Genomic DNA, 15,411 nt, shown 5'->3' on the forward strand with positions numbered 1-15,411 from the left:
CTGGTATTTCCTTCCAGCGAGGAAGTACAGACACTTCGTAGTATTCCATAGTAATTCATGTTTGTGTTGATTATAATTTATAAACCAGTTTAGTTAGCTAAACACTTTACATACTTTGGTAGTCAGTCACGTGACCAGATGTCGCTAATTTGATGTAAGTATAATCTTAATTCTTTCCGTTTCTTTGTCAATGTCACCCGAACAGGTTTGAGTACAGCTATGATTTGTAGCCTGAGGCAAAATGACTATATCAAGCATACACTGCAGTTAATGTATTTCTAAAACATATAATGTTGTATGTCTATCCATAGAGAAATAATCTTAACTTATTTCTCCCATGGAAGTAAACATTTCTACCTGCATGTTTCTCCAGGGTCTATCTACTATAAATTTACGTTCTAGTAATTTTGATTAAGCATACTTATTCTTAGTCTTAGCCTAAGGCTGAAAAAGGCATACTTTGCTACACGATAGGCCTACAACATCTTTGTGGGAAATAAGCAAGCAAGCGGGAATGGGCTTATTTCAGTAGGGTATACTTTCAACAGAAATTACTCAAATTATCACAGGTATTTTTAGACTGAAATACGTAGATTAAAATACAACTGCACACTTCTGCTTGGTGATTTTTCATAAAATTAACAGGCCTCGCATACACGCGTGTAACGCGCGAGAGAACGCAGCCAATGGTATGTTGGTTGATCCGTGATCCCATTGTATGCAGGTATTCAGATCACATACAACAATCTATAGGTAGTGCAAAGCAAATAAACTAGTGAATTAACATCGATTGACCAGCACTTTGCTGATCAAAATAATAATAATATTATAATGTTCCGACTATTACACGTCTGACACACTTGTGAAAATTATATATTAATATTAGATACGGTTGCTATACATAGCATACGTTCATTTGAACAGACACAGTGGAATCACCATAGTTTACTGAGACTGCTGTATTTATGTTATACCTTCAGGAATCTTCATCTGTGATCAGCTGGCTGTGATTTGATTATTTATTATAATGCCTAGTACACCTTTCTGACAGAATATCATCTTGATTTATAGGTATGTAGGTAATAATTATTATGTATAGCTACGTTTTTTAATCACAGACGCAGATTTACGGAATGAGTAATAGTGTGACCGCGGTTCTACATTTTGAACATTCTACTGAGTCCGGATTAAAAATGTTTTAGGCGTTAACGAGACGAGCGGTAACGGTAAATAAAAATATAGAATCTATGACTGTTACACACCGGAGCCTTTAAGGCCAATTTACACAGACGAGCGTTAACGGTAGCTTGTCCCACTACGTAGAATCTGTATCTATCCTGAAAGGAAACCGGCCTTAAAGGCCCAGGTTTGTGTAATGGTCATAAGGAATAACATATATTTTTATTACCGTTACCGCTCGTCTGTGTAAATTGGTCTTAACGCTTAAAATATTTTTAATCCGGTCTCAGTATGGACATAGCTTACATAATAATGATATAATGAATGTGATGATTGGTCAGATGCTGTTGAATATGATAATGAAGACGGCTCGTCTGTGTAAATTGGCCTTAACCCTATACAGGTGTCACATGTAATATCATTAGGTGAAAACTGTATCTGGACATATGCCTGTATGCGGAGAAACAGTACAGGGAAAGGCGGCAGCGATGACGTAATGATAATCTGTAATGATACAGATAAAATAGTAATAATAATGTTAATTTTAGGTAGATTGAGTTGCCTTGAGGAACATCCCATCCGGCGTTATGAAAATTAAAGGAGATTTCCTAGGAATATTAATCACATCCGTTGTGATGGTTTTCTTCTTCTGGAGAAGTGTACCAAGGACTACTGTCAACTCAACAAAATCCGGTAGACAAGAATTAATTCTTATTAATTGCTAGTTCTTATATCTATCATCATCCACGTTGTCATCGTAATCATGACGTCATTATTACCTACCATCATTATCTTATCTTCTTCGTCATCAACCATCATCATTTGTATCATAGGCATCTCCATCATGATCACATAATACATCATTATTAACATCATCTCTTATATCAGGGCCGTAGCCAGCATGAGGCAGACGAGACGCTCGCCTCGTCTGACAATTTCAATGTTCACCACCACCCACCCCAATTCTCCAGCACAGATAGTCATATTTATATTGATAAGTATATTTAAAGCATCTTTCGTCGCCCATTTGCAACAACTAACTTTATTTCACTGTTTTGTTTCAGTTATACCAAAAGCCAAGTCCATTACAGTTAATGAAAAGGTAAAATTACTGTTCGATGTATAATTTAGATTTTAGATTAATTGTATTATTATCGGGACCATGTAAGTTTTAATTTGGCAGAAGTTTCAAACGTCAAAATGTTATCCGCAAAAATATCGGCCGGTCGCAACCATTTTTGCTTCGGTGCGTAATTTTTCTTTTTGGTTACACCCTTTCTTGAAATAATAAAGATTGTTTTCATCAACAGCAAAGAGATTTCTTGACACGCATGCGTAACATCCAGTATGGTCGCAAGCAGACGATTAAAGAGGCATGCCGGAAGTACAAGAATGACATTGGAGAAGTCGACGTCTTCAAAAAACCACCTTGGAATATAGCCGTGAACGATGAATACAGGTTTATATACTGTTTCACACCAAAAGTAGCAAGCACCAGTTGGAAACGCATCTTGCTTGTGCTAAACGGGTTTATTAACGACACGGACGATCAGCCGCAGTATGTTGTGAATCGCGCGGGAATGAGCTCATTCCACTACCTTGATGAGCGGTCACCCAAAGACATTAAATATATACTGGATTCCTATACTAAATTTATGTTTACAAGAAATCCGTTTTCAAGAGTCCTGTCAGCGTTTCGTAACAAACTCGCCCCGGATACAAATTATACTCAGTCAGATGTATGGCGGAAAAAACTTGGGTATTATATTTCTACGCTGTATAACAACAACAAACCGGTAGCAGATAAAGACACAAGTTACGACTTAACTTTTAAAGATTTTGTGCGATTTTTGATAGATGAAAATCAGACGAATCATAAACATTGGGAAAATATACATTGGGGTTATCAGTACGATCGATGTCGCCCTTGTGAGATCAAATATGATATTATAGGAAACTTTGAAACTCTTCAAGACGATTCTAAATATATTATGAAAATCACAGGTACGTCAGATGTGACGTCATTTCCGTCGTCGAATGGCAGTAACCCGACAAATAGTTCTAGTAAAACCAGTCTGCAGTCGTACTTTTCACATTTGCCGCTCGAGTACGTTCGATCGCTGTATGAACGGTTTAAAATTGACTTTGAAATGTTCGGGTACAAGAGACCAACGTTAAATATTCCATATAAATGATGTTTTAAATGTGCTATAAGTTGTAAAGTTCCGTATTTATTCCGAGATTCCCGCCAATTCGTAAGGATAGTCTGAACGTATTCATTCACAGACTTTTTCTTTCGGAGGTGGAGTATCGTTTTTTTGTAGCTGATTGTGTACAAGTGAGTGTATATGTGTACAAGTGAGTGTATATGCATACAGTAATTCCCTGGCGGAGGTAACTGGTTGAATGTGTCAGTTGTGGTCGTAAAATGTCCATTTGCTGAATTGAAGTACAGATAAGAACAATTCCGAAAGGAGATCCTAAACATGCATTCACACCGTTCCGAAGAATCATTCAAATTTATGTAAGCACTTATGTGTATAATTATCTGTGTCCCCTTTTCCTAATTTTTGGTTCCCACTACGACGCAACGCAAGCACAACGCAAGTGATTTGACCACAAGCGATGGGTTATTCAAGAAGTCTCTTTAAGAAGTATTTATCACGTGCCGGGAAGATAAGCAACGATTAAGCGCAACGGGAAGAACCAATCACAAGCGACAATTCGGATGATGCGTCGTGATTGGTCAAATTATGCTAGGCTTACGTCCTTGCGTTACTATACATACTTTAGTGGGAACAGCTGCTTAGGTTGGTGATATAAAAACGTTCTGTCGTGTAATTCATGAAAATAAAATCTCAAAATATTAAACCATATTGTACTTATTTCTGTCACTAATTTGCACCAGCATACAACAATTCAAATATTCGTATTTTTTCTAAGCATATTTATTATCGGCATCATCTACCAAAATGTAAATGTTCATTAATACACAAAGTCCTATTTAAAAACCCATTGTGACGTCATCCGTCACTAAACTCCGGTCCCGCCCCTCTGGAACGTATATATAAAGGAGTTGTTCTATCAAACACTGTAAATGACACCTTAAGTTTACAAAAATACACATTTAACACAATACCACATCAGTTTATGGGTAAAAATTGGAAAATCTGTACAATCTCTTACGAACATTATCTCCAGTTTTTCTTCCAACGGACGCACTAATTTTTCTCAACAAATCTATTTCACAATTTCAAATTCTTTTATAACCATTAATAAAATTAATAAATAGCTTTATAAAAATCTAACAAGATTAAATAATTGATCTAATTAATTATTGACAAGGTAACGATTGAAACGTATATGGGGATTTTGGGAAATTCGGCCTTATAATATAATTAAAATAAAAGATTTCGTAAATTCCTTTTATAGCCTTAATTTAGAACTTAAATGTACATACATTAAAATATATAATAACTCTTTAAAGCTCTGTCTACACTATCAAAAATGTATGTGACAAAAAAATGTGATGTGCCCATATATGGACATGATGATATCATATCACTATACCATAATTTGGCATATCACTATACCATTTGGGTACATCACACGTATTTTGTCAATGATAGTGTAGACAGAACTTGAAAGGAGAACCTCTATTACATGAGTCCTGATTATTAAGGGTTGGTCGTAGTGGCTGGTAAACAAAACACATCTCTCCTCGTTCGGTTGATAAGAAAGTGTATAATAATATGTCTGTTCTCTGAATAGTGTTCGGTAAAGTGGGTTTCGGCAAAATGGCGTGATACCGTTTCAGGGAATGGGTTCTACTGTATATTTAAATAAATGTACTGTAGTAGGATAAAAAATATTCTTGCCAAATAAATTATGGATGTAAAAAACAACTGAGAGATCAGTATAAAATATTTAAGATAACCAAAGATTTTAAGGATACCCGCCGCGCCTTTGTCTCATAATCCCATCCCCTCCCCTCCCAAGACGAGTAAAATAGAGGTTCCGATATGGGTCTATTAACAGATCGTAGATCCGTAGGTCAACTGGACCGATTGCCCACATCACCAATTCGTTCAGAAAGTCCTAGTTAAAATAATGAATATAAATAGGCCTATTGTAAATTATTAAATAAGTACAGTTTGGTATAAAACTATAAATTAAACTAGATTTGAACTCGTCACTACGGACGAGTTAGGTTATCCGCAGCCCAAAAGCCACGCGCACGTCATACGTTAGAATATTGCACACAGAAAAAGATTATTATGACTACTATACTATACTATAGGTCCCTGGACCTATTTGTTTATCACAAATAGCCAATCAGTACTTAGTCTTATTTGGCCTGCTACATTATAGCAGTAGGTAGGAAATAAATGATTTGGGCTATACCAAATGCCGTTACAGTATATACAGTATAATCTTTATACGTACTATATACAGTTCAGAATAGGTGAAAATAAGTGACCAAAGTTATTGACGCTTTTGAACATGATGACGTCATCACAAATTTTAAAATGGTAAATCATGCGAAAGATAATTGATTGACCTAGACATTATATAAAAATAGGAGGAAATAGAATACGGATAAGTAGAGATGAGCTCTACTAAATGTGATGCGCTATGACAAAAGAGACAAAAATCCTATATTTTATATTCGAGTGGCCATACGATGACGTCATAATGTCCGGTTAGCCATATTCATGCATGATTCGATATCTACAACTCATCTACTTCCAGAATATGTAATTTAAAAAAAGTTCACCACGTAGTTTAGAATTTATGACTGTTTGAAAAAGGGCATAATTTTCACAAATTTTTGAACTTTTTCAACAAAAACGCGCGCAAATTGTGCAATTCTACGTTCTCGTATGACGTGATTTTAGGTCGAAATTGTTTAAAAGTTGGTAAAATTACTAGAAATGGCTTGAAAAACCAAAATCTCGCAAAAAAGAAGGTTTTATGCGCTACGTGCGCACCGCGCGCGTAAAAAAATGCGCATGCGTGGGAATTTTTGACATGCTCAAAATGACATGAAACACGTAAAAAGTTGATTAGAAATTGATTTTTCGCATTTTTAAATTTTAAACGCGCGTGCGCGCGTAACTTCGTGAGAAACATGCCATTTTTTTCCACAGTCAGTTAGCGCAAGACATAAATTAAACTTTTGTTAAGTTTCAATTAAAAATGCTATTTGGTTTTTGACCTATGTTAAATACGCGAAATTCATAAAATCGTGCGAAAATCACGTTGCGCAATTGCAAACGTCGTGAAAACCTTCGCTGCACAACTTCACGTGAATGGCGATATGTTGAGAAAGTTACGAAACGTTACGTGTGCAAGTTTTTGAGATACGCGTGACACAAAAAATGGAGTAGAAGGGTGGAAGGTAAGAAATAAATACTAGATTTGAACTCGTCACTACGGACGAGTTAGGTTATCCGCAGCCCAAAAGCCACGCGCACGTCATACGTTAGAATATTGCACACAGAAAAAGATTATTATGACTACTATACTATACTATAGGTCCCTGGACCTATTTGTTTATCACAAATAGCCAATCAGTACTTAGTCTTATTTGGCCTGCTACATTATAGCAGTAGGTAGGAAATAAATGATTTGGGCTATACCAAATGCCGTTACAGTATATACAGTATAATCTTTATACGTACTATATACAGTTCAGAATAGGTGAAAATAAGTGACCAAAGTTATTGACGCTTTTGAACATGATGACGTCATCACAAATTTTAAAATGGTAAATCATGCGAAAGATAATTGATTGACCTAGACATTATATAAAAATAGGAGGAAATAGAATACGGATAAGTAGAGATGAGCTCTACTAAATGTGATGCGCTATGACAAAAGAGACAAAAATCCTATATTTTATATTCGAGTGGCCATACGATGACGTCATAATGTCCGGTTAGCCATATTCATGCATGATTCGATATCTACAACTCATCTACTTCCAGAATATGTAATTTAAAAAAAGTTCACCACGTAGTTTAGAATTTATGACTGTTTGAAAAAGGGCATAATTTTCACAAATTTTTGAACTTTTTCAACAAAAACGCGCGCAAATTGTGCAATTCTACGTTCTCGTATGACGTGATTTTAGGTCGAAATTGTTTAAAAGTTGGTAAAATTACTAGAAATGGCTTGAAAAACCAAAATCTCGCAAAAAAGAAGGTTTTATGCGCTACGTGCGCACCGCGCGCGTAAAAAAATGCGCATGCGTGGGAATTTTTGACATGCTCAAAATGACATGAAACACGTAAAAAGTTGATTAGAAATTGATTTTTCGCATTTTTAAATTTTAAACGCGCGTGCGCGCGTAACTTCGTGAGAAACATGCCATTTTTTTCCACAGTCAGTTAGCGCAAGACATAAATTAAACTTTTGTTAAGTTTCAATTAAAAATGCTATTTGGTTTTTGACCTATGTTAAATACGCGAAATTCATAAAATCGTGCGAAAATCACGTTGCGCAATTGCAAACGTCGTGAAAACCTTCGCTGCACAACTTCACGTGAATGGCGATATGTTGAGAAAGTTACGAAACGTTACGTGTGCAAGTTTTTGAGATACGCGTGACACAAAAAATGGAGTAGAAGGGTGGAAGGTAAGAAATAAATACTAGACATGAAACTCGTCACTTTGACGAGTTAGTTATCCGCACGACAAACGCCACGTGCACGTCATACGTTAGAATTTTGCACCCAGAAAAAGATTATGGCATTATGACCTGATCTGAAGAATATGATATGTTGTTAGTGCTGAATTCTGTCAATTTTGTGTCATATAGTATTATACAGTATAAACAGTATAATCTGTATACATATTACATACAGTGTAGAATAGGTGAAATTACGGGACCCGCCATTTATTCCATTTTTTAACATGGCGACGGTATCAAAATGAAACACTAAAATACCAATTTCGGAAGGATATTATCTCAGCAACAACATATTAACATGTAGAAGAAATTTGAATACGTAAAATATAGATGCGCGCTCTTTTAAATGTGATGAACTATGACGCAAAAGATGAAAATACAATTTTTTTTGTTCAACTGGCCATATGATGACGTCACAACGTCGGATTGGAAAAATTTTGATATGAATTCGTATTTACAATACAATAGCTTCCAGAAAACGTTTTAATCATGATTACCGCTTTTTATTCTGACGAGCTATAACAGATTGAAAGTTACTGTAAAGATGAAAATAAGTGACCCACGTTATTTACATTTTTAGACATGATGACGTCAAAAAAATTAAAATATTTTTAACCCATGCGAAAGGTAGTTGATTGACCTAAAAAATATCAAAATCTGGGTTAAAATGAAAAACGGATAAGCGAAGATGCGCTCTATTAAATGTGATGCTCTATGACAAAAGATACAAAAATCCTATATTTTATATTCGCATGGCCATACGATGACGTCACAATGTCCTGTTAGCAATATTGATGCATGATACGATATCTACAACTCATCATCTTCCAGAATACGTAATAAAAATAACTTTTACCGTTTAGTTTAGAAACTACGACTGTTTTAAAAAAGGTATAATTTTGACAAATTTTAAGGAATTTTTGAACTTTTTCATCAAAAACGTACGTAAATTATCCAATTCGACGTGCTGGTATGACGTTAATTTTAAGTCGAAATTGTTTAAAAGTTGGTAAAATTACTTGAAAAGGCTGGAAAAACATAAATCATGCGGAAAAAATTGTTTTTAACGCTACGTGCGCACAGCGCGCATAAAAATATGCGCGCGTGTGGGAATTTTTGACATGCTCAAAATGACATAAAACGCGTAGAAAGTTGATTAGAAATTGATTTTTCGCATTTTGAAATTTTAAACGCGCGTGCGCGCGTAACTTCGTGTAAAACATGCCATTTTTTCCTCACAGTCAGTTAGCGCAAGATATAACTTAAACTTTTTCTAAGTTTCAAATTAAAATGTTATATGGTTTTCGATCTATGTTAAATACGCGAAATTCATAAAAACGCGCGTAAGTCACGTTGCGCAACTCTGACGTCATTCACAATAGCGGGTGCACAACTTCACGTGAACGCCCACATGTTGACAAAGTTATAAAATGTTATGTTTACACGTTTTTGAGTTACGCGTGACACAAAAATGACAGAAAGAAAGAAGAATACAGAAAAAAAAAAAAAAAGATGATGAAACAGGACAGTTACAAGGAGTTATCCGCTACTAAGCGGATAACTAACTAGATTTGAACTCGTCACTACGGACGAGTTAGGTTATCCGCAGCGCAAAAGCCACGTGCACGTCATACGTTAGAATATTGCGCGCAGAAAAACGATTATGCCATTGTAAAAATGTTAGTGCGCTCTCTATTTTGCGTCACGTCAAAGTATATACGGTATACACTATATTCTGTATACGTACTACATACAGTGCAGAATAGGTGAAAATAAGGGACCCAAGTTATTGACGCTTTTGGACATGATGACGTCATCACAATTTAAAAAATGGTAGATTATGCGAAAGATAATTGATTGGCCTAGACAATATAACAAAATGGGGGGAAATGGAATACGGATAAGTGGAGATGCGCTCTATTAAATGTGATGAGCTATGCGAAAGAGACAAAAATCCTATATTTTATATTCGAGTGGCCATACGATGACGTCACAATGTCTGGTTAGCCATATCGATGCATGATTCGATATCTACAACTCATCAACTTCCAGAATATGCAATTTTAAAAAAGTTCACCACGTAGTTTACAATCTATGACTGTTTTAAAAAAGGCAAAATTTTGACAAATTTTTTAACTTTTTCATTAAAAACGCGCGCAAATTGTTTAATTCTACGTGCTCGTATGACGTGATTTTAAGTCGAAATTGATTGAAAATTGGTGAATTTACTAGAAAAGGCTGAAAAAACAAAAATCAAGCAAAAAAAAGATGTTTTTGCGCTACGTGCGCACGTGCGCGTAAAAATATTGCGCACGCGTGGGAATTTTTGAAATGCTCAAAATGACATGAAACGCGTAGAAAGTTGATTAGAAATTGATTTTACGCATTCTGAAATTTTAAACGCGCGTGCGCGCGTAACTTTCTGTGAAACATGCCATTTTTAATCCATAGAAAGTTTGCACTTGATATGACTTAAATGTTCACCAAGTGTCATTACAAAATGACTTTTGGTTTTTAGTCTATGTTAAATACGCAAAATTCATAAAATCGCGCGTAGCTTACGCTGCGCGACTCTAAAGTAAAAAAACGAACTGTCCTGCACTTCTACAGATAGAGGTAAATCTTCTGACAAAGTTATACGATGTAATGTTGATCAGAATTTGAGATACACGTGACACAAAATTCTGGGAAAGAAAGAAGAATAACATAGAAAAAAAAAAAAAAAAAAAAAAAAAAAGATCCTGACAATAACAAGGGGTTATCCGCCAAGTGCGGATAACCAACTAGACATGAAACTCGTCACTTTGACGAGTTAGTTATCCGCACGACAAACGCCACGTGCACGTCATACGTTAGAATTTTGCACCCAGAAAAAGAGTATGGCATTATGACCTGATCTGAAGAATATGATATGTTGTTAGTGCTGAATTCTGTCAATTTTGTGTCATATAGTATATACAGTATAAACAGTATAATCTGTATACATATTACATACAGTGTAGAATAGGTGAAATTACGGGACCCGCCATTTATTGCATTTTTTAACATGGCGACGGTATCAAAATGAAACACTAAAATACCAATTTCGGAAGGATATTATCTCAGCAACAACATATTAGCGTGTAGAAGAAATTTGGATACGTAAAATATAGATGCGCGCTCTTTTAAATGTGATGAACTATGACGCAAAATATGAAAATACGACTTTTTTTATTCAACTGGCCATATGATGACGTCACTACATCTGATTGACAAAATGTTCACATAAGTTCGTATCTACAATCCAATAGCTTCCAGAAAACGTTTTAATCGTGATTATCACATTTTATTCTTACGAGCCATAACAGATTAAAATTTACTGTAAAGATAAAATTAATGACCCACGTAATTTAAATTTTTAGGCATGATGACGTCATAAAAATCAAAATATTTTTAACTCATGCGAAAGATAGTTGATTGACCTAGATAATATTAAAATCTCGGAGAAAATGGAAGACGGATAAGCGTGATGCGCTCCATTGAATGTGATGAGCAATAACGAAAGAGACAAAAAACCTATTTTTTACATTTGTGTGGCCATACGATGACGTCACAACATCCGTAAGGAAAAAATTCTGCATGAATTCATATCTACAACATATCTGCTTACATATTAAGTTAAAAAACTAGGGGGTAACGGTTGATCCTGAGGAGCTATAATAGATTCAAAATAGGCATAATTTTGACAATATTTTGTAACTTTTGCAACTAAAACGCATGCAAATGGTCTAAATCAACGTGTACGTACGACGTCATTTTTATTTGAAATGATGTCAATCTTTTTAAAAATGACTAGGAAAGGCTGGAAAATCACAATTTAATAGGAAAAAACATGATTTTCATGTTGCGTGCGCACTGCACGCGTAAAATTGTTCGTGCGCGCAGGAAATTTTGACATGCGCAAAATGTCATGAACGGCGTAAAAAGTTGATTAGAAATTAATTTTGCGCATTTTAAAATTTTAAATGCGCGTGCGCGCGTAACTTCTTGTAAAACACGCCATTTTTAGTTAACTAAAAGTTTGCCCTTGATATGACTTAAATTTTCATAAAGGGTAAAAAAAAAATTACGCTTGGTTTTTAAGCTATGATCAATCATTAAAAATCATAAAATCGCGCGTAAGTCACGTTGCGCAACTCTGACGTCATTCAAAATAGGAGGTGCACAACTTCACGTAAATGCCCACATGTTGTCAAAGTTATGAAATATTATGTTTACACATTTTAGAGATACGTGAGCCACAAAAAAAACGGGAAAGAAATAAGAATAATACAGAAAAAAAATAATGATCCACTACAATAACAAGGAGTTATCCGCTACTAAGCGGATAACTAACTAGACATGAAACTCGTCACTTTGACGAGTTAGTTATCCGCACGACAAACGCCACGTGCACGTCATACGTTAGAATTTTGCACCCAGAAAAAGAGTATGGCATTATGACCTGATCTGAAGAATATGATATGTTGTTAGTGCTGAATTCTGTCAATTTTGTGTCATATAGTATATACAGTATAAACAGTATAATCTGTATACATATTACATACAGTGTAGAATAGGTGAAATTACGGGACCCGCCATTTATTCCATTTTTTAACATGGCGACGGTATCAAAATGAAACACTAAAATACCAATTTCGGAAGGATATTATCTCAGCAACAACATATTAGCGTGTAGAAGAAATTTGGATACGTAAAATATATATGCGCGCTCTTTTAAATGTGATGAACTATGACGCAAAATATGAAAATACGACTTTTTTTATTCAACTGGCCATATGATGACGTCACTACATCTGATTGACAAAATGTTCACATAAGTTCGTATCTACAATCCAATAGCTTCCAGAAAACGTTTTAATCGTGATTATCACATTTTATTCTTACGAGCTATAACAGATTAAAATTTACTGTAAAGATAAAATTAATGACCCACGTAATTTAAATTTTTAGGCATGATGACGTTATAAAAATTAAAATATTTTTAACTCATGCGAAAGATAGTTGATTGACCTAGATAATATTAAAATCTCGGAGAAAATGGAAGACGGATAAGCGTGATGCGCTCCATTGAATGTGATGAGCAATAACGAAAGAGACAAAAATCCTATTTTTTAAATTTGTGTGGCCATACGATGACGTCACAACATCCGTAAGGAAAAAATTCTGCATGAATTCATATCTACAACATATCTGCTTACATATTAAGTTAAAAAACTCGGGGGTAACGGTTGATCCTGAGGAGCTATAATAGATTCAAAATAGGCATAATTTTGACAATATTTTGTAACTTTTGCAACTAAAACGCATGCAAATGGTCTAAATCAACGTGTACGTATGACGTCATTTTAATTTGAAATGATGTCAATCTTTTTAAAAATGACTAGGAAAGGCTGGAAAATCACAATTTAATAGAAAAAAACATGATTTTCATGCTGCGTGCGCACTGCACGCGTAAAATTGTTCGCGCGCGCGGGAAATTTTGACATGCGCAAAATGTCATGAATGGCGTAAAAAATTGATTAGAAATTAATTTTGCGCATTTTAAAATTTTAAATGCGCGTGCGCGCGTAACTTCTTGTAAAACACGCCATTTTTAGTTAACTAAAAGTTTGCCCTTGATATGACTTAAATTTTCATAAAGGGTAAAAAAAAAATTACGCTTGGTTTTTAAGCTATGATCAATCATTAAAAATCATAAAATCGCGCGTAAGTCACGTTGCGCAACTCTGACGTCATTCAAAATAGGAGGTGCACAACTTCACGTAAATGCCCACATGTTGTCAAAGTTATGAAATATTATGTTTACACATTTTAGAGATACGTGAGCCACAAAAAAACGGGAAAGAAATAAGAATAATACAGAAAAAAAATAATGATCCACTACAATAACAAGGAGTTATCCGCTACTAAGCGGATAACTAACTAGATTTGAACTCGTCACTTTGACGAGTTCGGGTTATCCGCGCAAACGCAACATGCACATACTTATAACTATATGAACCTCAACAATTATTATGCCATCCTATGACATGAATTAAGAATGTTTACAGTGCTGAATTGTACCTATTATGTAGCATACACCATATTACAGTATTTTACAGAATAAACTGTATATGTTATATACAGTGATCATAGACAAAATTACGAGACCCATCTTTTAAATCCAATTATTAACACGATGAAATCATCAAATTGACATATAAAGATAACAATTTTAGAAGATAATTATCTAAATAATTACATTAAAACAAATTTGAAGAATTTTGGGTACGTAAAAGTGAGATGCGCTCTTGTTTAAACGCAATGAACTTTTACGCAAGAGATGAAAATATGACTTTTTGAATTCAACTGGCCATATGATGACGTCAAAACATCTGATTGGTAAAATATTCACATCAATTCGTATCTACAATCCAATAGCTTCCAGAAAACGTTGTAATCATGATTATCACTTTTTAATCTGACGAGCTATAACAGATTGAAATTTACTGTAAAGATGAAAACAAGTAACCCAAGTTATTTACGTTTTTAGACATGATGACGTCATAAAAATTAAATTTTTTTAATTCATGCGAAAGATAGTTGATTGACGTTGACAATATTATAATTTCGGGGGAAATGGAATACGTATAAGCGAGATGCGCTTTGTTGAATGTGATAAGCAATAACGAAAGAGTAAAAAATCCTATATTTTACATTCGTGTGGCCATACGATGACGTCATAACATCCGAGTGGTAAAGATTCTGCATGAATTCATATCTACAACATATCTGCTTACATATTAAAATTAAAAAATTGGGGGTCGTGGATGATCCTGAGGAGCTATAATAGATTAAAAATAGGCATAATTTTGACAATATGTTGTAACTTTCGCATCTAAAACGCGCGCAAATGGTCTAAATCAACGTGTTCGTATGACGTTATTTTAATTTGAAATGATTTTAATCTTTTTAAAAATGACTAGGAAAGGCTAGAAAATCACAATTCAAGAGAAAAAAACATGATTTTCGTACTCCGTGCGCACCTTACGCGTATTTTTTTCCGCGCGCGCGGGAATTTTTGACATGCTTAAAATGTTATGATCAGCGTAGAAAGTTGATTAGAAATTAATTTTGCGCATTTTAAAACTTTAAATGCGCGTGCGCGCGTAACTTCTTGTAAAACATGCCATTTTTAATCCATAGAAAGTTGACCCATGATATGAATTATAATTTTATTAAGTTTCATGAAACAATATTTGTTGGTTCTAAAGTTATGATCAGTTATAGAATTTCATAAAATCGCGCGCAACTTACGCAACGCGGATCTGACATCGTCCAAAAGCTTGGCTGCACATCTACACTTCAATGTCAATCTTTTTACCAAGTTATACAAAGTTATGTTCACAAACAATAGAGATATGCTGGTCACAAAAATCCGGGAAAGAAAGAAGAATAACAAAGAAGATGAAAAAGATATTTACAATCACATGGGTTATCCTGCAACTAAGTTGCGGA

The 15,411-nt window shown here is 34.7% G+C and overlaps 2 protein-coding genes across 3 annotated transcripts in view; one reads left to right on the top strand and one right to left on the bottom strand.

The window, feature by feature from the left end:
- On the top strand, positions 1–4,050 carry LOC144842054 (carbohydrate sulfotransferase 14-like). 2 transcript variants are annotated; one of them, XM_078698404.1, is made up of 5 exons: positions 1–154; positions 981–1,071; positions 1,728–1,872; positions 2,244–2,281; positions 2,490–4,050. In XM_078698404.1, exons 3-5 carry the CDS (start codon positions 1,767–1,769, stop codon positions 3,372–3,374), a joined length of 1,029 nt encoding a protein of 342 aa, XP_078554530.1. In that variant the 5' UTR covers positions 1–154; positions 981–1,071; positions 1,728–1,766; the 3' UTR covers positions 3,375–4,050. The 2 variants fall into 2 exon arrangements, with proteins under 2 accessions (XP_078554530.1, XP_078554532.1); XM_078698406.1 differs by having other exon boundaries at positions 35–154; positions 887–1,071.
- A 67-nt stretch (positions 4,051–4,117) lies between these two features.
- LOC144843031 (rho guanine nucleotide exchange factor 17-like) overlaps positions 4,118–15,411 on the bottom strand; it is a 73,666-nt gene continuing 62,372 nt past the window's right edge. Inside the window, exon 18 of the mRNA XM_078699678.1 lies at positions 4,118–5,367. The gene's annotated coding sequence lies outside the window, so the exon portion shown is untranslated. The remainder of the gene's footprint in view (positions 5,368–15,411) is intronic.

Source organism: Antedon bifida, chromosome 5 (assembly GCF_963402885.1).
Source record: "Antedon bifida chromosome 5, ecAntBifi1.1, whole genome shotgun sequence".
Taxonomy (NCBI): domain Eukaryota; kingdom Metazoa; phylum Echinodermata; class Crinoidea; order Comatulida; family Antedonidae; genus Antedon; species Antedon bifida.